The sequence below is a fragment of the Falco rusticolus genome, chromosome 4 (genome assembly GCF_015220075.1).
Source record: "Falco rusticolus isolate bFalRus1 chromosome 4, bFalRus1.pri, whole genome shotgun sequence".
NCBI classification, from domain to species: domain Eukaryota; kingdom Metazoa; phylum Chordata; class Aves; order Falconiformes; family Falconidae; genus Falco; species Falco rusticolus.
The window spans coordinates 45,342,461-45,365,345 of record NC_051190.1 but is presented as its reverse complement, the minus strand read 5'-3'; the positions used below and the strand labels follow the sequence as shown (position 1 = coordinate 45,365,345).

At 45.1% G+C, this 22,885-nt stretch overlaps 1 protein-coding gene across 1 annotated transcript; it reads left to right on the top strand.

Annotated features, from left to right (window-relative positions):
- Window positions 1-705: 705 nt before the first annotated feature.
- Window positions 706-22,652, top strand: LONP1 (lon peptidase 1, mitochondrial). The gene is made up of 18 exons (XM_037384728.1): window positions 706-853; window positions 2,828-2,916; window positions 3,526-3,645; window positions 6,270-6,498; window positions 7,065-7,126; window positions 7,715-7,844; window positions 8,231-8,314; window positions 9,386-9,606; window positions 11,221-11,359; window positions 13,468-13,646; window positions 14,703-14,790; window positions 16,222-16,344; window positions 17,108-17,224; window positions 17,507-17,647; window positions 17,733-17,898; window positions 18,915-19,123; window positions 20,424-20,588; window positions 21,978-22,652. The coding sequence occupies exons 1-18, from the start codon at window positions 749-751 to the stop codon at window positions 22,140-22,142; spliced, it is 2,532 nt and encodes an 843-aa protein (XP_037240625.1). The 5' UTR covers window positions 706-748; the 3' UTR covers window positions 22,143-22,652.
- Window positions 22,653-22,885: the final 233 nt, after the last annotated feature.

Genomic DNA, 22,885 nt, shown 5'->3' with positions numbered 1-22,885 from the left:
GCCTAGCTCTTTTCAATGGTGCCCGGTGACAGGACAAAAGGCAAAGGGCACAAACCCCATCACGGGAGCTTCTGTCGTAACACAAGGCTTTTTTACGGAGAGGGTGCCTGGCACCGCGTGCCCAGAAAGGCTGAGCGGTCTCCATGAGGTATCACAAGCCGTCCCGGGCAACCAGCTCCAGGAGAGCACTGAGGGCTTGGCGCGGAGGAAAAGGCCGGGGCAGCGGCCAAAGGCGCACCCACGGGACCCCCCCGCCTAACCCCCCTTTCCCCGCTCCCTGTCCGCTCCCCGCATCGGGCCCCGCCGCCCTGCCGCCGCCCGGGACTGAGGCCCAGCGGCGCCGGCGAGGAATCCCCTCAGTGGAGCGCGGGAAGACGTGCGCGCTGCCACGCGCCGCCCGGCCCGGGGCTCGCGGCGCCTGCGCGGGGCGGGGGGGCGGGGCGGGCGGCGGAAGGGGCGGTGGGCGCGCACCGGCAGCATGGCGGCCGCCCGCTGCTTGCGGCTGTGCGGGCGCTGGCGGCCGGCGTTGCTGGGGCCCGCGCGGCGCCGCCTCCTGCCGGCAGCCTCCTCCGCGGCTCCGCTGGGCTCCGCGCCGCCGGCCCGCCTCGCCTTCAGCACTGGCCCGCCATGGCAGCAGCGCAGCGCCGGCGGTCTGGCGGGGGGCGACCCGCAGGAGGGCGGCGGCGGCGGTGGCGGCGGCGGCGAGGACGGCGGCGGCGGGGCGGAGGCGGGCGGGGCAGGGCCGGTCATGACGGCGCTGGCGCCGCTGCTCGTCCCGGAGCATTTCCCCAACGTCCCTCTCATCGCCGTGACGCGTAACCCCGTCTTCCCGCGCTTCATCAAGATCATCGAGGTGAGGGGAGCCCGGGGCTGGCGGCGGGGTGCGCGGGGCCTTGGCCGAGGACCCTGAGGGACACGGCGGCCCCGGGCCTGGGGGCGGCCGGCCGGGGCCGCGCTGAGCCTCCCCTCAGGCTCCGGCAGGGCCGGGCCGCTGCTCCCCTCAGGGCCGCCCTCTGCTGCTTCTTGTGTATTCCCAGCTACATCGCCTGCCCGCACGGGAATCGTGGTTCTTTGGGGATGGGTGCGGGCTTTGGGTTTCAGGAGTGTTGCGTCAGGCGGTCGCGCTGCTCCCCGTGAAGTTGAAAGCAGCTTCAGCCTGCTGGGATAACAGCTGTGGTGGTGCTGGGAGATCTGCCCGGTGGCCGGCGCAGCTCCTCTTCCCGAGTCGCCGCCCCGCTGCCATCCCGCCGCCGCCCCGCTGCCATCCCGCCGTGTCCCATTGCCGGGGGCTGAGTGAAGGTGCCCGTGGTCTGGCTGCACAAGCCTGGCCGTGCCCCGAGCAGCAGCTGCCCAGGCAGGGACTGAGCTGCGAGGGGAAGCTCCTCTGGGAGAGGGTGCTGGGTGCTGGGCGCTGGTGGTCTCACAACTCACAACATCAGAGTGTGGCCTTTCTCCTCTTCACCTCCCATGTATTTTGAAGAGCCTTCAACTCGATCTTTGATACATCACTTGAGCTTTCAGGCCCAGAAATACTTTTTCCTCCTGAAACGCAACTGTTCTGGAACAAGCACTCATATTTTTGCACCTTGCTAACATTTTACCAATCCAATTTTGGAGTTAACAAGAATCAATATTTCCCTGTTCCTGTAGTGTTATTTATCATAATGTTATTCCTACTGTAGCGATTTTCTGCGTGTCCAAATCTAATATGTGCAACTTTTAGTGTCTTTATAGATGTGTTGGGGGAAGGAGAAGATTATATATTATTATGATCTTTAGGCACGGAATCATGTGACACCTTTATTTACAAGTCATTAATTTCAATGCATAGGTCACCAGTGTCTTATATTAAGATAATTGTTAAATACTGTCTCTTACACCACAAATTCATTGTGTTGACATTTATTTCCTGACAACGTGAAGTCTCTACAGTGAATATGGCATTATGAATGTTCTTCTTTCTGTTAATGTCTGTGGCACTGGCAAGAATAGTTTTCCTAGATATTGTACAAAATTAAAATAGGTATGCCAAATTTAAAATAGGTCAACAGCAGTGGTATTGCTTATGCTGCTCTGTCCAGACCACGGTGGTTATTGTCCAGAGCACTGAGCACTGCAGCTTATGTCCATCACTTTGAAAAAACACTCAGTGGTCAGCACTGTGACTTTATGCAACAGCACAATTCACAAGGAGGTATTTTCTTGGTCACTGAGGCTTCAGCCTGCTGGGATAACAACTACAGTGGCGCTGGGAGATCTGCCAGGGACAGATGTGTGGCATCCAGAGAGCAGAGAGGCGTAAGAAAGTAAAATAGGAATACTGGCTGGGTCTCAAAGCAGGGACTTGGGTAGGCTGGTGGGTGTAGGAGAGAAATTGAAATTAGGGGGCTTTGGAGAAGACTGTTTAAGCTAGGTGGGTGAGAAGAATTCAGGCAGTTGATGGGGAAGATTGGAGTGGCCCTCCAGTAGGAGTGGACAGCTGGAACATACAGGTATGGAAGGGGAAGGGAACAGTGATAGCAACAGAAGCTTTTAGAAAGTCGTCTTCAAGTGAATGAGAAGCCTCTTGCTCGTAACCGATTAGGCCTGGTTTCTTCCGCTGCCTTTGAGCTTGTCCTGTGTACTTGGTGACTTGTTTTAAATACTTAGATTTCATGTTTCTCTAATACTCTTCAACATCCCCTGTCCCCTAATGTGGGCAAGACTAGAAGAATCTGAGATTAGACTTCATAATTCAGTCATAGGGTTTCACTATGCCTGGCCTTACACTGAGGGTGCAAAGCTTACAGAAAATCCACTTCTGATTTCATACGTATTGTTATCCTAGGTAAAAAATAAGAAGCTGGTTGAGCTGCTGAGGAGGAAGGTTCGTCTTGCCCAGCCTTATGCTGGTGTTTTCCTTAAAAAGGATGACAAGTAAGTCATTTCTCTGGCGCTTTTGAAAAATTTAAAAATAGCTATTTCCACAACTAGACTGCATTTATATAAAAGCTATGATCTGAAATTCACAGCCTTGGATAGTGTTAGAGAAATTGTGTATAGGCTCAGACCATCCTCTTACTCTGACAGTTTTCATTGCCACCGCCAGCACTGCTAGGAGTTTGGGTCTTGCTTCCCTGTGAGGGTGGCGAGGCACTGGCACAGGCTGCCCAGAGCAGCTATGGGTGCCCCGTCCCTGAGAGTGTTCAAGGCCAGGTGTGATGGGGCTTGGAGCAGCCTGGGCTGGTGGAGGTGTTCCTGCCCGTGGCAGGGCGTTGGGACGAGATGGTCTTTAAGGTTCTGTCCAACCCAAACCATTCTACTATTCTGTGAAAAGGCTGCTATTATTTGGGAGGGGAGTGAACCATCCACGTAGTTGAGTGATTTGGAACGGGGCTACATGGTGGTTACAGTGAGGATAAAATTAAATGTCTTTGCTCCTGAATCCTGTTTAAAGTTCTGCAACCAGTGATTATTCTTTCTTTTTTAATCTTGCCTGCTTTCTCAAGATTCTGAGTATCTACTCCAATTTTTTTTCCTTAATAGCAATGAATCTGATGTGGTGGAGGATCTGAATGAAATCTACCAGATGGGAACCTTTGTACAGATTCATGAAATGCAGGACCTTGGAGACAAGTTGCGTATGATAGTCATGGGACACCGAAGGTGATTACTTGTACTTCCACTGCATCTCACCAGACTTCTTTATAAATAGATACATCCCTTTATTTAATGTTCACCACATACATGCATTTTCATGCACAACTTGTATACAGCAAGCTTTTGCTTTGTTACCACAACATACCCTGATAGTGCTCTGATGCTCCAGCCCCGGTATTCTGTGTACTGTTAGAGATGCAACAGATTAGCCACAGAAAGGAAGAGCTAGAGCATATCATTCTCATATAAATTGTAATGTGATGCAAGCAAATATTCATTAAGTTGAAGTTTAGCAGTTTCTTTGACAAGCACAGCAAAATTTAGCAATGGTGAAAAAAATCCTCTGGAACTAATTTAAGCCAATATTTTTGCATTAAAAAAAAGGGGGGAAAAAGAGGGGAAAAAAAGTGGTCCAGAACTGTAATTATGTCGTCTACATAATCTTGTCCTAGAACTGAAGAAAATAGGATTAGTGTTGGGAGTATAGGTTTAGCTATTTGTGCCAAGTATTTTGAGCTAAGAGAGTATAAAATTGTGGGTTTAAAAGTGTCGAATAATTAATTTCCATTAGAAAGGGAAGCACAAGGACAGAAACATGGCGAGGGAGACAGATTCAGGGTGGGGTTTGCTTTGAAGCATTGCTTTTTCGTCCCACTCACTTTACTTCAGTTGCGTTTGTTCGGGACAGCAAAGAACGGGCACTACTTCTCAAAGCTGAATTTGCGTGAGTTTGCAGGTCAGCATCTTTCCAAATGAAGTCTTGGACCTCTGCTGCATTATCAACGCACAACCTTGTTTGATTAGATTTTGGACATAGGCAGCTATTGGTTTTGGTTTACTTGGAATAGAAATATTCCCTATGACTTGGAAGGTGTTGGGAATTGTTCTTTATTTGATTGAGACACCACTGGTCAGTTATGTCTGTAGGAACCACACTGGATATCGATCTGAGAAGCTTCCTCCATTTACAGGGAAAAATATAGAAGAGAAAACTCTTGTCAGCAGCCCAAAATAATGAAATGTGGTGTCCTGCAAGCGTGGATCCTCTCATTTCTAAATCCCTCCCTTAGCTCTCCCCGTACATCTTCTAGCGTGCCTTCTGGGCCAGGGCAGCAGCTTCTGTAGTCAGTCTAGAGCTATTTACACCCTGACTGGCCAGCTGGCTGCTGCCAGACTGTTTGGGTTGCCCTGCAAGGGGACGTTCTACCCAGCAACTGATTCTGCCCACCAGCAGCCCCACTGTCCAGAAAATGTTTTGGAACTTAATTTTCTGTGACTCCATTCTGTTGACAAGAGTAGTCAAAGTTAGTCAGAAGTTGCTAGTGGCAGGCAGGCAGAGTAGCTGAGGAGGTCTTACTTTTTAAAGGAAATCACATGGAAAATAAGACTTACACCCTGCATTTAATGGCAGTTCTCCCATGAGCTGGGAGTCTGTTACACCGCAAGGGTTTTTCTGGACTCTGTGTTCACAGACTAGTAGGACGACTTTGTCAAAGGCTGTTGCAGTTCCTGAGTGTTTGTCTAGCACTCATCTTTGGTGGGGAAACCTTTTAAGCGAGTGGAGAGGGTAAGATTTTGATCCCTTTCTGGAGAACTGTAGGTCATAATCCATATTAAAAACGTCCAATGTGAAGTTGTATGCAAAGCAGGCAAAATTGAGAAGTTTAAGAGCAGTAACAGGGAAGCTAATTTTTTGGAAGGTGATTATGCCATGTGATCTAGCCTGTCCCTTTGCGGGATTAATACTCAATTAACTTTGTTGTGGAATATATTGTGGGTTTGATCTCTTTCAAGATCATAATCTAGGAAATCTCTTTGTGTAATAGACTAAAATTTCAAATGTCTGGACATGGAATGACTTAAAGGTCCATTATACACATGGTATGTAATATTTAGCACTACAGTAGATAATGCAGCAGATGTGGTTTAAAGCAGACAGACTGATTGTTGAGAATCAGAAGACTGAAAACACGAAACATTATATTCAGAATTAAATTGAAGCAGGGAACTTGCTTTTCAAGAGAGACAAGAAGAGGGTATGGGTCCACATCAGATTTGTTGGCTCATGTAGCTAGGGAAAGTAACTCTTGAGCAGACATAGTAACAATGATGCCTTTTTAACAGTTCTGTTCCTGTGCTGCAGCTTGTCACTGAGAAGTCAGTCTGTGATACTGAAGAAAATATCTTGTGTGCATGTGTATGTTCACCAATGTTATTTGGATTATTTTTATTGTAATCATTAGAAATCGGGTTTTGTGGTTCTGCAGCTGGATGAAGCTAACACAATTTATGATAAAGGTGCTGTCAGCTGTCCTTGGCGTCTCATTCACACACCAATAAGTTAATTCTGTGGTCAGTTAATTTTTTTGTATGACAACTTACTGTAAATTTACGTAGGGAGTGCTGTCGGTATCTACTGCTTGATTATTACTGTTTTACTAAATCAAGCCTTATTTTGACAAAATGAACTAAAAGCTAAATCTTGTCAAAACACATACAGTCAGTCACCTTTGTCAAAGTTTGAAATTTTAGTTTACTCAAAATACAGCTTAGACTCTTTCATGCAGAAGAGCTGAAAACATGTTATAACAGAGGGGTATTGATTGTAGGTGGTTTCTTTGGGCTTTCAGGATTCGTATAAACAAGCAACTAGAGGTTGAGCCAGAGGAGCCTGAGAACAAACAGAAAATTAGAAGGAAACAGAAGCGCTCTAAGAAAGAGGCTGAAGAAGAGCCTGGAGCAAAGGACCAAGCTGTGGAAGTGGTACTGGATCCTGTAGCTACTTCATCTCAGGAAGTTCTCATGGTAGAAGTAGAGAATGTGGTTCATGAAGATTTTCAGATCACAGAAGAGGTTAAAGTGAGTGAATTATTCATACAAGCCTGGTTTTGTCCTGTAGTGTTGCATCTACGTTTCTTGCTTAAAAGGAAGAGTTCTAAAATCAAGATCCAATTTCAGGCTTCAGAAACCAGTTCCTCTTCCTCACAGTCACTCTAGTAGGGGATTGTATGAAAATAATTAATTTTTTATTACAACAGCTCAATTCCTTAGAACTGGTCACTTCAGAAAGTTGCTGAACAAAGAGGTTGGGCTGTGCTTAAATCTTTGTAATATCCTCTATCAAACTGAGTCTTTGCTCTGAGGTGACTTGAGTGGTCAACCTGATCATATCTTCTGGCCAAAAACCAGTTTAAGTTTCGTGCGTGCAGAAAGCCAGCCTATAGCCCTTCTTGCCTTTCCTTCCTCCCAGGAGGAATAACTGCCCTGACACCAAGTACCATTACAGCGCACCGCTGCAGCGGGTGGCCAGGGGCTGTATTTCTGTGCTCCTGTGTTGGAGGGGTTGGGAAGTGTCATAGTTGTACTGAGGCCTTGTCTGTCCTTTTCCAGTCTTTTTGTTGATTGAAGTTTTATTGTGTTTATAGGCGCTTACTGCAGAAATTGTCAAAACAATCCGGGACATCATTGCCTTGAACCCCTTGTACAGGTATGTCTTCCCCATGCTGCCCTACTCTGAGAACAGCGTGTTCTCAGGCTGGAGTACGCTGTGATTTTCTATTGCACTTGTCCTTTTGCTGTAATGAAGAAGAGATATTTGCTGAATTGTCACCTAGTCTTTTGTTGTGGGATGTGAGCTTTTATCATCGGTTGCGGGAAACAGGGCAAGTTTTGAAAACCTGATGTGAAACTTCAATACGAGGTAGGATGATAAGACCTGTGGCAGGTGATCTGGGTCTGAGTGAAGCTCACTGCAATAAGTATCGTTGTCTGATCCATGTAACATGAGCATAGTAAGTCTTGGCATACTGGCACACAAAATTTTTAAGTAACTGTTAAGAGAACATTTCATACATTTGGGTTTATATATTGGTGACCTTTCCCTTTATTGAGTGATTTATGTGTTTGATACTGCGTATTGGCTTAGTCAGATTTTTACAAAATGAGTTATTTTTCTATGAAACTGAGCTGTTTCATGCCTTTACTCTTCTGTAGCAAATAAATAGCTCTGTAAGGATACTTCCTTATGAATGTAAAATTTTACAAAGTGTTTTGGGTTTTATTACCATTTTTTCAGAGAGTCCGTACTTCAGATGATGCAGGCAGGACAGCGTGTGGTAGATAACCCTATCTATCTGAGTGACATGGGTGCAGCGCTAACAGGGGCAGAGTCACACGAACTTCAAGACATCTTGGAAGAAACCAGTGTAAGATGAAGCTTTTGACTGAAGCTATGCTAACTGAATCAAAAGTATGTCTGTTATGTCATAGTTTCTTTACCAGCCTCAGTACAGAGACTTCAGTGGTATGTTTGATGAGATGTTAATATCAGTGACTAAGTTCCTGTTGAAGGATATAGTAAGTTATATTGCCTTAAGGGAAAGAGGCTGTGATGCGCTATATCTTTGGTAGCAAATAATTTTCTTTCGCGCATTGGTTGTGTGCTGTGGAATCACTACACAGTTTGTCTCCACACCTACAGTGCTGGAGAGTTCTCCCAGACAACCTGTTGGAGCTTTTTATTCTCTCTTTCTCACTGGGAGTTGATAAGAGTATTGTGTCTGAAAATTCATTTTGTGCCTATCTTTTCCAGATTCCCAAACGGCTTTACAAAGCCCTTTCCCTTCTCAAGAAGGAATATGAGCTGAGCAAACTTCAGCAGCGTCTTGGAAGGGAGGTGAGTTTTTCAAGTAACACATACCTTGTATGTATTTGTATCATGTCCACCATTGTGATGGTTAGCACGGCCAGCGAAGAATTTTAAAGCAAGGCAATAGTACGCATTCTAAAGGGAGGTTAATTTAGAGTTAAGATTTTATATTCTTTTCTGTTAGAAATTGGTTTTTTTCATGCATATTGTAAAAGCAACAAGATGTGAGGCTATGGCATCTGCTGTTAAGTTGTGTCCAAGTTGTAATTTCATGCAAGCAGGCAAATCCTGGAGGCCTGCAGTTTACCAAGCATCTGTGTAAAAATATACAGCATAATACTGTATATAGCACATAATAGTGTAAGTAGTGCAATGTTATTTTAAAAGACTCTCTGCTAACCACTATGAACTGCAGTAGTTCCTCACTGCTGTAAATTTTAATCAGAATTTGATACCTGCATCAAAATGGTAACTGAATATATGAAGTACAATTTGTGTATACTGAGTCAAAAGTTCCTGGGTTTATTAACTCCCAATAATTGGGGCTTTTAAAATTCATGTGAATGGGGGGCAGTAGGAACATCCTGCAGTTCAGCAAAGAGAAATCCATAGTCCCACACCTGGGTTGAAATAATGCTGTGCAACAGGACAGGCTGGGTGCCAGCTGGTTAGAAAATAGCTTTGCAGAAAAGGACCTTGAGGCCCCGATGTACGGGAAGCTGACCATGAATTAGCAGCCTGTCCTTGTGGCAAGGAGGGCCGACTGCGTACTGGGCTCTATTTGCGGTTGTGTAGACAGCAGGTCAAGAGAAGTGGTTATTCCCCTTTATTTGGTGGCTTACTCTGCCCAGCTTTTGGTCTCCTCAGCATAAACAAAACACTGAAGTACTGAACCATGGTCGGTGGAGGCCACCGAGAGGTGGAGGGAGTTGGAGTATGTCATAGAGTTACTTTTTACATTAGGACATGCTGCAAATGATTTCCAAGTCATATTTTCAGTTGCTGAGAAGGTCGTAACTGAGAAGCATTTGGAAGCATTTGATGTTTGACGGGTTGTACCAAAACTGAAATGGTTACTGTATCTGTTGCTTTGTCTAGGTTGAGGAGAAGATCAAGCAAACACATCGCAAATATCTTCTCCAAGAGCAATTGAAAATCATTAAGAAAGAGCTGGGTCTGGAAAAAGAGGACAAGGATGCTATAGAAGAGAAATTCCGTGAGCGACTAAAGGAGCTGGTAGTGCCAAAGCATGTCATGGATGTGATTGATGAAGAGTTGAACAAGTTGGGCTTGCTGGATAATCACTCCTCAGAATTCAAGTGAGTGCATGCCTGCGTCCTCTGCTGTCAGGGTTAGCTGGGAGAGTGAGAGAAATCAATACAATTCTGTGAAGCTTTTACCTTAAGAGTTTCTTTCCTCTTTTGTCATAATTGTTTTCCCTGAATGCAGCATATGATCACATCCTAGCTATAGGATTGTTCTCTAGATCTCCTGTGTTTTACAGTCGATTACCTCTTTTGATCGTTTTAGGTTTTCTCTTGCAGCGTAATTCTGTGGATATGAACCGTGCAGTTTGTTTCCCCTCATGAAATGTGCAGTGATTCCTTCAGCCCTTAATTTTGGCTCTTGTCTGGTACTTGGGTGTTTTCATTAGATGTGAGAGCAGAGAAGCTAGCTGTTAACACGTGACATTGGCAGAGCTGCCTCAGGTGGTCCCTGAAGTGTTGGGGCAGGGTTGGAACTGCAAAGGAGTGAATAGCTTTTACCACATAATCCAACGCGGATTGTCAGAAACTGAGCTTGCTGTGAACACTTCTTGTCTGTTCAGAGGCGGAGCGCGCTATACCATACACCAGTCAGTATACTACTCATCAGCACTTTAACGTTTTGGGTCTTTGCTTCTAAAACAAAGTATCTTTTGTGCAGTAAAAGACTGTGTGTTGAGGGCAGGTGTGTCATTTGGATGAGAAACATCTTCTTGATAGTCATGTACTGGGAAGTGGAGGGAGGAGGCTAGGAAAGACACCCTGGCCTTCACAGCTAGCATAGTACTTTTGCCTTTCCCTTAGAGTAGTAACAGGGATAGCAAGTTTGCGAAGGAAGTACTTGGAGAAAAACGCCAAGGCTCTGTTGGTGTGTCACTTTCCGTAGAGTAAATCTTGGGACCAGCCAGGCAAGCATGGGGAGGCTGCACTTCCCTGTGTTTGTGACTGCACACAATAGTAATATTTAAATAAGAGTAATATTTACTGCATCTTGCAGCCCTTGCTGTACATTTGAATCCCAGATCTGAGTGTGTGGAGTTTTAGAACAGATGCATGCTGCTTTTACACACTTGTGTTCTCCTCAATAGCAGTCTGTTTAAACTGATGATCTCTACCATTAGCTTCCACATTAACATTCTTATCTCTCAGCCTTAAATCTTTCTCTGTCCTGTTGTACCTCCAGCTGTTTTTCCTTGCTTCTGAGCTAGGAACCTTTCTTCATTACATTGTCTTGGTCCACTGGGGAGATGGAGAAAACTGGTTTTCTATCTTTTTGTGACTTGATCCAAACAGTTGACAGTAATCTGGAGTTTACAAACAATCCTGACCTTCAGACAGGAACCAGCCCCACCCCAAAAAATCATACAGGGAGTTTATGTGCAGAAATCTAGGTCTTTGCATAGTGCATTGAAGGTTCTTTGTCTCAGGAAAGCAAAAGCTGCCAAAAAAAGCTTTGATTTAGGGGGGGAGGGGGTGGAAGAGACAAGGGAATGAAGACCACAGTGGAAGGTTAGCAATGACTACCCAGATGATGGTGCTCTTTTCGTAGTCTGCCTTCCATAAGTAGTTTATATCCCACTTGTTCTGGATGAGGTTATTTTGGAAGGCAGTGGAGGAAGCCATGAGCTGGTTGTTGTGAAATCACTCTCACTTGTGTGTTTCTGTCAGTGTTACACGGAACTACTTGGACTGGCTGACATCCATCCCGTGGGGTAAGTGTAGTGAGGAGAACCTGGAGCTGACCAGAGCCCGAGCAGTTCTGGAGGAGGATCATTATGGAATGGATGATGTCAAGAAGCGAATTCTGGTAAGGCAGGAATAGGCAGTGTGTCCCATTTTACGCTCTGCTTAGCATCAGACATTTTGGATGTGTTTCAGATTGCAGCTCTCCATTGAATTTGTGTTAATTCATGGATGAAACAGAAAACTACATAAAAGAACAGAGTATTCTGGTGATCAGTTAATGTTTAATTACTTGTGGCAATGAAGGTCATATTCTGATTTTGAATTGCAATATGCTGTTTTGCTGCTGAATGCTGAGCAAGTAAGTGTCCAAGGGAAGCAGTCTCTGGATTTTAATCGGTTTGTTCAGACACTGTTAAACTGGTTCCACTTGACTGGCAAAGCTACTGCCTTTCCAAAACACGCTGTACTTCTACTCATAACTCTAAAACTAAGAGGGGGAGAAGTTAGCTAAGATGTGTGTTTTCCTCACAACCTTTACCTATCCCCAGAGTCGCACTGGATACTGAAGAGTTTACGGTCTGTGCAATACAACCCTCATAATAAGCAGACAGGGTGGTTTTCAGTGTTGCCTTTTTCCAGAAATCTGTCACTTTTTCCTTGCCTGTGCTTGCTGTGGTTAGGGAAGCTGTTTTAGGTAAGAGCAGATACTTGCAGCAGCTTGCAACAACTTCAGCAACTTGCTGTGGGAGCTGCCTTCCTTCCCAGGGGACAGTAATAGGCTCCTCTGTGTAGCCAGCCAACACATTCAAGCAGTGAAAGACAATCCCACTGCTGGCAGGGTTTGTGTCATGCTGGGCAAGTGAGTGAAGGTGCCCAGCAGAGGGGGGACAGGTGCAGATCCTGACTTTGCATTAACGAATCGCAGTGAGAGCTTTGGTTTGGTGAAGCCTTTGAGTGTAGCTAGCCTTCGGCTTGGCCGTTTCCTTCCCAAGTGTGTAGTGAGGCTGTTTCTCTTACCGTTCCCTCGTGTTGTATATAGCAGAGCTTTGTGCTACCTTGGGGACAGTGCTGATGGTACTTAAGCCACCTCAGTAATTGATGTGCACAGAAGCCATACAGGCATCTCCTAAGTTAACAGTACAATATCATCTATATAATGAATAGTAAATTCTTAGGCATGCTGGGATTTTGCTTTTATTAAATTGCTTTGCTCCAGTCTCTTCTAGAAGAAGATAAAGGTTGTGAAGTACCTCTTTGCTACCAAGCCACAGGGGGCTTCTTTCCCTAGTAGTGCCCAAGGCCTGTGACTAAATGCTGCTATCTGACTTATTATTTTGAATGGTTTATGGTAAGCCTGTTGTTGCACACTTGCAAGCAGATAACCCCTTTGGAGTGTGAGTCTCTTATGTTGCTTGTTCAGCACTACTCATACTGACTAGGCCCAGCCTTTACACAGAAATAGATTTGAGTTGCATGATACAGGTCAGTGGCTTTGATTATTGATGTGATTCATTCCATGCAGAGGAGATTCCCCAGCTGTAGCAGTGCAAGCAAGGTTGATGATTTTAAGGTACTGAGAAATATCTACACAGATGTGAGCCCTACTTAGATTGGTGCTGTTGTCTTTGTATAGTATTGCTGTGGAGTTCAGTGCTGTAGGGAGAGGAAATCAAGGCTTTGCTAAATAGCTGGCCTGTTACAGGGGAGCCACATCTCTCTGCCTGCTCGCACAGTGATTTATCCACTGTAAGCGTATCAGCAGTTGAGACTTCAGATCTGAACTGTGATGTGTTTGATTTCTCAACTGCTGAGTGTTATTTCAGGGTTGCCTAGCGTAGGAGCGTGAAAAGATGCAAGTTTCACCTAGCAAAGAAGTAGTAGTATAGTAGGAGATGTTCACATGTAGTTTGAGAGACTCAGGTGAGACTAGGGAAGAGGGGAGGAGAACTAGAAGTCTTCCCACTCGAAGACAGAGAAGAGAGAGACTGCTTCTCCCGGTGAGATGAGTACAGAGCACAAAACCCAGGGACAACCAAATGTGTAAATAACCAGAGAGAGAAGAGGTGCACCGGTATCCTTAGCTTCTCCCCTTGCCCTCCCCAACTCCTTTGAGGACCCGTTTTGTGTATGATGCTTATTTTGTAATCATTGCTTGGTCTGATAGCAAATATGTTTTGGTGTTGCTGCACTTGCCCTCTGTTTACTACTGGTGCTTCATCTGTTCTGCAGGAATTTATAGCAGTCAGTCAGCTGCGAGGATCCACCCAGGGGAAGATCCTGTGTTTTTATGGCCCCCCTGGGGTTGGCAAAACAAGCATTGCCCGCTCCATTGCCAGAGCCCTAAACAGAGAGTACTTCCGCTTCAGTGTTGGAGGGATGACTGATGTAGCAGAAATAAAAGGACACAGGTCAGTGTAACTTGAGCAGTTTCTCTATCCAGCAGTTTTTACTAACATTGTCAGAATAGGAGCCTGACTGAGGTTGCCGATGTGTGTAATTTTCATCCCTCTTCTGCCAGCCCTTGCTGACAGGAGTTGATAGCAAAGGGCGGAGTCTGGAACATAATCGTCTTCATGTCTCTGAAGTGCAGTACTTGCAGTACTCCCTGTACTTGTGTAGGCTTGTGGGACATCATTGAAAAGTTGTCTGAGCTACCCAGAAGCATTGGACTGGTACCAAATGCTAATTTGTGTCTGTCTATAAATGCCAGCACTAGAGAACAGTGACAGTTTTACCAGGTCATGCACATGTTCAGGTCTGACAGACTTCGTTTCTGAATAATCAGGAGGGAGGTGCTGCATGAGGAAAGCTTGGGAACAAGAATATTCATGGGGAGAACAAGAAGATGTGAATACAAAAATCAGTAGATCCAACCCTGACACAGGTTTATTTTCCTTCCACGTACACCCAAAACTACAGTGTTTTCAAACAAGTGAGAGTTGTTCTACAGTGTGAATGGAACCTGTGAGGTCCTGCCCTTTATGATACAGAAGCTGAGAGAAATATTTGACATACTTTTCAGGATGTTCTCGACTCTGTGTCTCTTGGCATTCACTCTGTTGTTACCCTCTTGCTCTGCTTCTGTATGTTCCTGGATGCCAGTTCCCTCTAGCAGAAAGACTGTGTTTTGCTGTTAGTAGTTTGTTCCTTCAGAGTATCTTTTGATTTACACTGATCTTCCTTTTTTGTCCCTATCAAGTGAGGGAATGAAGTATTCCCTTTTCTAACATTCCTTTACCCCCAAACCAAGAAGTCACTATTCAGAAATCTCTTGTTCTCAGCCTTACTTCTTTGTTTCCCTCTAATATAAAATGGTTAAAACTAAAGATAAAAACTGCAGTCCAGGAGTACTCTGCCAAAATTCACATCTGATCTCTACTAGAGACAGACTAGTTGCATGCTGTGTTGTGTGATGTGTGCTGTACTTTACAATGGTTCCCTAAATACAGTCTCTGGTAAAACAGGAGGACGTATGTTGGAGCAATGCCAGGAAAAATCATCCAGTGTCTGAAGAAGACCAAGACAGAGAATCCACTTATACTGATTGATGAGGTGATGTATCTGTGTCTTCTAGTTTTTGCTCTTAAAAACATACATCAGTTCTTGACCCCAATAGGAAAGGTGAAGCAGTGACTCTTAAAAAACCCAGGGTTGTGGGGTTTTTTTATTTAAATGAGGCTGGGCTCTCAAGTTCTTTGGGTGACTTCTTAGACTCTTCGTTTTCTCTTCTTATAACAGACTTCAACTTTAGTGCTTCAGTTGTGCCCTTCTCATTAAATTGCAGCTGTTTGGATCGCGAGGATCCTGATGGAGCTGGCTGGATACTCAGAGGCTTCAGTAGCTTTCACATTCCCTACCTAGGTGTAGGTACAACATTGTGCACAAAACCACTATTGCCGATGTGATTATTAGAAAGAGTGAGTCTCTCAGCAGATCTAAAGCAAAACTGTAAGGAATAAGGTGCAGTGCTTACAGTCAATTTGTGGTCCAATTTGAGAATAAATGAGTCAGGGCTACCAACCTACTGCTTTGTAGAAAAGCAGATAAGGACAGGATATAATAGCAGGTTCAGAACGGACTAAAGGTCTCTCTAGCCTCCTTGTGTGCCGTGCCTTGGAAAAAACAGCAGCAGGTGTCTTGGGAATGGTATGGGGGACCAAGAAACTGGGTAATGAGTTGCAGTGTAATGTAACCAACGAGTATCTTGATTTGAAGGGTAGTGAAAACCTTTAGGTTATGGTGCATAAATGGTGGTGGTGAGGAGCCTTGCGTTGGCTGTAGGAGCAAGTTGCATTATGCCTGTCTAGTTAATACTACTCTTTAGGGAGAAAAAGCTGTGGAGAGTGGCCCTGTTGTGATCCCTCCTTCTGAGGACATGAGTGATGTTGAAAGAAACAACAACCTTGGATGTGGTCCTGGGCAGCCGGCTCTAGGTGGCCCAGCTTGAGCAGTGGGGTTGGACAAGGTGACTTTGAGAAGTCCCTACCAGCCTCAATCAGCCTATGATTCTGTGAAAGCAGCAAAGGTCACTGGCTGGGCTGTGATGCGTGGCTGTGTATAGGACTTTGCACCCTGGGCAGAGCAAGGAGTGTCTTAGCTTACGTAGTCGGGAAATGGTATAAACTAGCACCCTGTAGTCATCCCACTGTGGAATAAATATTGTGGTCTGTGACTATAGCTTAGCTTAATGAGTAGTAGCCCACTAATCCATGACAATGCACTGGCTTTTGTTTGTATGCACAGTCCCTGAGGTTTCATAGTGCTTCTCTACAACACTGTTAAATTCCTGTGTCTTGTCAGGTATGTCATGCTCACGCAGTAGGATAGCAGGGACTTGGGTGAATGCACAGAAAACCGGTAGACTGGGAGTGGCTGTTTATGAACAAACACATGAAGATTTTCAGATGCAGCTTTGAAAGAACCTGCATAAGAATTTACTGTGGTGAGAAACTTCTTGGAACATCTGAAGTTTTTCTCCCATAGGTGGATAAAATTGGAAGAGGATATCAAGGGGATCCATCCTCAGCCCTTCTGGAGCTGTTGGACCCAGAACAGAACTCTAATTTCTTGGATCATTACCTTGACGTTCCTGTGGATTTATCAAAGGTATTTCTGTCTTCTGCAGAGATTGTAGAGCTGGAATGTATGAACGTGTATCAGTGCAGGGATTTCCTGTTGAAAAGATGCTGACGTTTGAGCCAGTTGGAAAGTCAGCCAGATGGGATTGAGACGTGAGTGGTATAGGGCTGTCTCTTCAGGAGCTGGCTTTAACCAAAGTGTAATTAAGGTTAATACAATCACCACCATATGTCCTATAGTCTCAGCTCCATGTAGAGCTATGGACACAAAGATACGTGGTCTTGGCTAGAAAAAGCAGGAGTTTTTCTTCCATGTAGTGACTGGCAGAGTTGCTGTCAAGTGATATGGCCTCATGCTGCTCTTAGGCTTTTGAAATTGGTCGTCTTTGCCCACTATTGCATTTTTGTATGGCTTACATTAATTGCAGAGGTGATGGATTAAAAATACGTATACATAATTTTGTCACTTCTGTGATAACTTCATAGAAGGTAGAAATAATTTAAAGTGAGATCTAGGTCTTCCCAGGCAAATAGCTTCCTGCTCCATATCAGACCATTACGATTTCCCAGTTTGTGCTGTGTGTATTTCTGAACATTTGCTTTGGGGGTAGGGAATGCCCTACTACATAGTTCTAAAATCCAGAACTTTTCCTGTAATAAAAACTAGATTCCACAGAGAAGGTAATCCTGCTGCAGCCCTTCAGACAGGGAAACGCAGAACCAAGGAACTATTGCTTGGACTAAAGCAGCAGGTTAATGAAAATGTTAATAGGAACTTGTAATACTTCCAGGTACTTTTTATTTGTACTGCCAACGTAACGGAAACCATTCCAGAGCCACTGCGGGATAGAATGGAAGTGATCAATGTATCAGGATACGTAGCAGAAGAGAAACTTGCAATTGCAGAGGTAAGAGAAACCACTGATGATGCACTGTGAGTTCTCTCTGATAAAACGGTTTTGGCAGATTCCAGCTTACATCCAGCTGTTTCCAAAAAAAATTAGGCACATGGCATTTTTGATGGAGTTCCTCTGATCTGAACACCCAGTTACTTCAACTGCGGTGTTCTACAGGCTGTGAACTCCAGAAAATGGCATTGAGCTAATAGCGGAATGAAGCTGGGTGAATTGGAACCACCAGGCTTTTGTCACAAACACTAACAGAAGGACATGGGGGATTATTTCTTTCAGAGGTACTTGGTCCCTCAAGCACGAGTTCTGTGTGGCTTGGATGAAAACAAAGCCAAAATCACATCGGATGTCCTGACTGTTCTCATCAAGCAGTACTGCAGAGAGAGCGGGGTCAGGAATCTGCAGAAACAAGTAGAAAAGGTGAGGGAAAGTTCTGTGGAACTGTGACCACTGTGCTTCAGCCTTCGCAGCTTTTTCTACAGAAACAAATGACTGTCTCACTCAGGTATTGAGGAAATCTGCCTATAAAATTGTGAGTGGAGAAGCAGAGATGGTTCAAGTAACACCTGAAAACCTGCAGGACTTTGTGGGAAAGCCCATCTTCACTGTGGATCGCATGTATGAAACCACTCCTCCAGGCGTGGTGATGGGTCTGGCCTGGACAGCTATGGGTGAGACAAAATGACTTCTGGGTTCATGTCTACATTTCTGTAACATTTTCAAAAATTGAATGGGATAGTCAAACTGAATTTTCCCTACTGAGTCCAGTGAAGTTATTCTACTGGCACCAGTAAAATTTAACTTCTGTGGCCCTTTAGATCCTGACTACTTCTTCCCTGAAGAAGGGACCCTTGCTTACTTCCCCACCCAGGCTCATTTTAGCTTCAGGGTAGCATATTTATGCTCCACATCCCATACGAACCACATACATTAGGAACAGCAGTGACTAAAACCACAAGCCTTTCCAGAGAGCACAAGACCTCCTCTGCTTCCTTAAAAGCAGGAGGTGCCATTCTGACTTCAAGGCACAGCTGAGGCATGCCAGATCTTTTCAGTGGTGTTGCACTGCTGATTTTGGCTTTCAGTGGCAAGAGCAGATACAGGTATTCTAGCACACTGTCAGGGTGGGTGCAGTTGGCTAGTTGCCATCCACTGGATTATGCCCCTAGTAACTTGGGGGCCTATGTGCACTGCAGTGTGGAAATACAGCACACAGCAAAGGATACGACTCCTGCATACTCTAACTGACCTTGGGTGGAATTGAAGTAGTTCAGAGGGAAATTATCAGTATGGTGGAGAAGGTGAAGCGGTATCTGACGCTGGGAAGCTGAACTGGCCAGAAGTGTATTGTGCTATGAGCTCCTGTTACTTTTTGGCTACAAAGAGCCTGAAACAGTTACAAGAACTGGTTATTTCCAGGAAATAGGGGTTGTGTCTATGTTGATGGAGTGTGAAGTCCAAAGAAGCAATGAAAGGAGGCTTTTGGTGCAGTGCTGTTGAGATTTCTAGCTAGCCTTCCTGAAGAGATTTGGAGAACAGTTCTCAGCCGCTTTTTACCCAAGCGCTAGTGTCTCATCAGAGAGCCCTAGTTCCAAATTCCTGACATTGCTCCTGCATCACCAAAACCTTGTGGTTCGATTTTTCCTTTAACTTTCCTCAGGATGTTGTTTTCCTTTTTCTTTCTTAGGAGGTTCCACTCTGTTTGTTGAAACGTCCCTGAGGCGACCCAAAGACAAGGAGAACAAGGATGGGTCCCTTGAAGTCACAGGGCAACTGGGAGATGTAATGAAAGAGAGTGCCAGAATAGCTTACACATTTGCGAGAGCCTTTCTGATGCAGAAGGACCCCAGCAATGACTTTCTCATGTCTTCCCATATCCACTTGCATGTGCCAGAGGTAAACTGATGCAGAATTCACAGAGCACGCATGGCAGCTAGGCTGGTTTGCTCCCCTAGACATGAAGCTGGAAGTACTTTGTCCGTATGTTGTGCAGAATGCCCTCTTGCAGCAGTAAAACCTAGAAAAGAAGACATTTTCCTCAGGACCCTGTGAAAGCATTCTTATGAGCTGTGTTTGTGTTCCTTTCTGCAGCAAGCACGTGGTGAGAATACAGGGGCTTGGATAATACTGTAAGGAACCCTAGACTTGTTGTAGCTGTGGGCCCTGTTGTGAGGTAGAGAAACCATGGCATAGAGATGAGTGATCTGGATAAAAGCTTGTATGCAGCAGCTACAAGGAAACCAAAGTTCAGGTCTCTGTGTTACCACGCCTTCATAAAGGCTTTGGGTCATTCACACATAATTGCAAATACTACCCATGGTCTCTGTGCCATGGCTTCTAGTCCATATAATGTCAGTGGTTGCATTTTTCCGGTGTCTGCTTCTGAAAATAAATCCCTGCAATGCTCAGAAGGGCTCACACACTGTGTAACACGCTTTGGGCAGGTGCTTTACTGAAGACAGGTTTTGTATTATGATTGTGCCCATGCTTTGCTTCTGAACTATTGCATACTTTAACCTAGTCCACAGTCCCCTTGTTGCAGCTTGCTCTGTGTCTGTCCAGGTACTTGGTAGTTACCTCTGTGCTCCTTTCCTGGAGAATCAGAAAACAACAGGCACTATCTCTGCCTCTACTCCCTCTCAAGCGTTCATTTCTTCTGCTCTTACCTCAACAATCTGTTTGATCTCAGATAAATCTGGACTGTTGCTAGTTTAGGTCTGGATTTTGTTGGGCTTTCTAAACGGAATGATCTTTTCTGACTTGAATGATTTTCAGTGTTGTCCTCCACTATTTTGTGACTCTTGATGTTCTCTTCCTTTGTGATGCTGACCTCTGTTACTTGTTCTTATGGTTGGCTTAGGTCAACAAAAAGCTTCAAAGCGCTCATGCTCTGTTTTTTGCTCATGTTGCATATTCAAAGTTCTGAGCCCAATGAGTATTGTGGTAGCATCAGGCCAGAACCCAGACTGTAGACTCATGGATTGTTCCTCATGAATAAGGTGAGGACTGACGCAGTTGTTAGTAGGTCAGCCAATTCAAATAGCAGGATCCCATCAGTGACACTTTTGCAAAAACCTTTGTGGAACCCCGTGAAATTGGGGCCATGTTAAAACAGCAATGATAAAGATGATGTTGGGCTTTGCTACTCTAAATGAGCTAAAGGCTGGAGGTTTATGGGTGTTGTTTTTTTAAACAGGGAGCAACACCAAAAGATGGACCAAGTGCAGGGTGTACTATAGTAACAGCTTTGCTATCGCTGGCCATGAATTGCCCGGTGAGGCAGAACGTGGCGATGACGGGAGAGGTGTCATTAACTGGAAAAATTCTTCCTGTTGGTGGAATCAAGGAGAAGACTATTGCGGTAAGAGCTCTTCTCTTGTCTCCATGCATCATCTGTGGGAGAGAGCCCTGGCCTGGGCTCAGCGGTGACTGGGACAACCACAGCGATCGCTCCTGGGGTGGGGGAGGTGGTGAGCCAGGGTTGCTGTGGAGAAGCCTGCTGGGGGAACAGGGACACTTGCCTGTGTCTCTAGCTGAGAGGAGGGAGGTGGAACCCCAGGCTTTGTGCCAGAGCATCTGTGTTTCTTGTTACTAGGCTGGTGTAATTAAGGGTGGAAGGGATCATCTATATGGCTGTTAAAGCTGTCTGTCACAGACTGGTATGGTCCAATAAGCTGTGCTGGGTCTGACTTAAAATTTCATGTCGATATCCCTGCATTTTTTCTGGTTTAGACAGAAGGAACTTACTTCTAGTGTCTTGCATTTTCCCCTGTGAAGTTTCTTTGTACATCATAACCAAGTTACTTAATCCTTTTTTTTTCCTTTTTTCAGTAAGCCATAAAGACAGAGTTCTCTGAAGCGCTCTTGCAAATACTAGATTTATAGTGGTGCTTGCATTTTTGGTTTTAACCCTTTGCAGTTTTCAGAACTCTTTTCCAAGCATTGAATTTCTTTCCATACTTTTCATCTGCACAGCTCCAGCCTACATCAGCCTTGCATCACATGTTTTTTTGTCTCGAGAATGGTATTAGCTCTTCCAGTAGCCTGTCGAGCTGGGGCTTCACATCAGCGTTCTGTCCCTAAATCTGTCTGGGTTACGGCCTTGTGCAACATGATTCCTTTTCCTCATGTACTTTAAAATAGGTTATTTTGCATTTTGTTTTGTGGTAGTCATTACAGAGGACAAACATGTGATAGGGACGCCTGTGGTGCTGATGAGTGGCCGCATAGATAAATGCAGGATAAATTGAGTGGGTACAACCTGCCACTGGATGAGCTGGCCCCACTTTCTGTCTCCTTCCAGTGCAATGTCCGTATCAAAAGGTTCTGTAGAATGGTGCTCTGGGTCGCACCTATTAATGTCTGATACGCTGCGTCTAATTCTTCTTTTGATTCTAGGGTTTATAGTTGGAACAGACTTCTAAAACTCTGTAAAATAGTATGAATTGTTCTAAACAATCCCTCAGTGTGCTGATATAGTCTTACTAAAATACCTCCCCTTCAGCTGTCCCTGCAGCTGAGAAGGTGGGACTGGAGACTGTGTGTTTTGGGGGCTTGGGGAGATCTCAACCACAATCCATCCCTAGTGATGACATCTGTTAAGTAATGCCCTTGCTGCTCTCCAAAGAACAGAGCGAAGCCCAGTCGTGCACCTCAATAACAGTTCTTGCTTTCTGCAAAGGGGGGAGTGTGTTTCTAGTGGATTGATGGATTTCTAGGTCTGAACAGACCATGTAACTTTTCCCCACAGGCCAAGAGAGCAGGCGTTAACTGCATCATTCTGCCATCGGAGAATAAAAAGGATTATTATGACCTTGCTGGATTCATTACAGAAGGACTAGAAGTGCATTTTGTTGAGCACTACAAAGAGGTATTTGATATAGCATTTTCAAAGCTGGATGCCACTGGAGGATGATGTTCAACGTGGCTGGAAGGTGGTCTGTCCCCAAATGCTCAGCCCCTGCCCAGAAATGGGGTGACCGAGGGGCAATCTTGAAGTGGGACATGGAGCTATTGCTGCTGCGCAGCTGCCAAAATGAATTACGGCTTTGCTAGAATAAAGTATTTCTCCCTCTTTACTACTGAATTATGAGCCACATTAAGTATTTCAAATAAAATTGACATTTTGCCTAAGGACTAGGCTCATTATAAGCCTGTGATAGGCTGGAGGGAAGACTCTGAAATTCTAGGACACACGTATAGCTGCCAAGGGACATGGTTCTCCAGATTAAATCACTACTCCAGGCTTAAGGAGCGAGCAGGCCTGGACAAAAGATCAACGTGCTCAGTACCAGCAGTTAGCACTGCACCACACCATAGACTGTCTTTGCCACTGCAGCAGCTGTGTTATGTTCCCTGAGTGAAGAAAGTAATTAAATGTCTTAGCAGGACTGTTGTAGATCAATAAATATAGGCTTGGGCCAGAGAACTTGAGTATTGTTTTTACAGTGAATGCTAGAAAAACTGAATTTGAAAAGGGTGAGAGTAGTTACATGAAGCCTAGTTGAAATATATTTCTTTGTGCAGGAAGAACAGCACTTGTCCTCTCACAGCAAGGTAGCCCTTAAGAATGAAGAATGATCCTGCTGAAATTCAGCTCTCACCAAGTGTAATTCTTCCTCCCGAGTTGCTAACACAGCAGACAGTAGGGCATAAAGG

What these genes read in the sequence shown, in the direction of transcription:
- LONP1 (XM_037384728.1), top strand. Translation starts at nt 749, where the DNA reads ATGACGGCGCTGGCGCCGCTGCTCGTCCCGGAGCATTTCCCCAACGTC. An exon ending in ATAGTCATGGGACACCGAAG is followed by an intron (nt 3,646 to 6,269) that starts GTGATTACTTGT and finishes TTGGGCTTTCAG; the next exon opens with GATTCGTATAAACAAGCAAC. An exon ending in TCTGGCCTGGACAGCTATGG is followed by an intron (nt 17,899 to 18,914) that starts GTGAGACAAAAT and finishes TTTCTTTCTTAG; the next exon opens with GAGGTTCCACTCTGTTTGTT.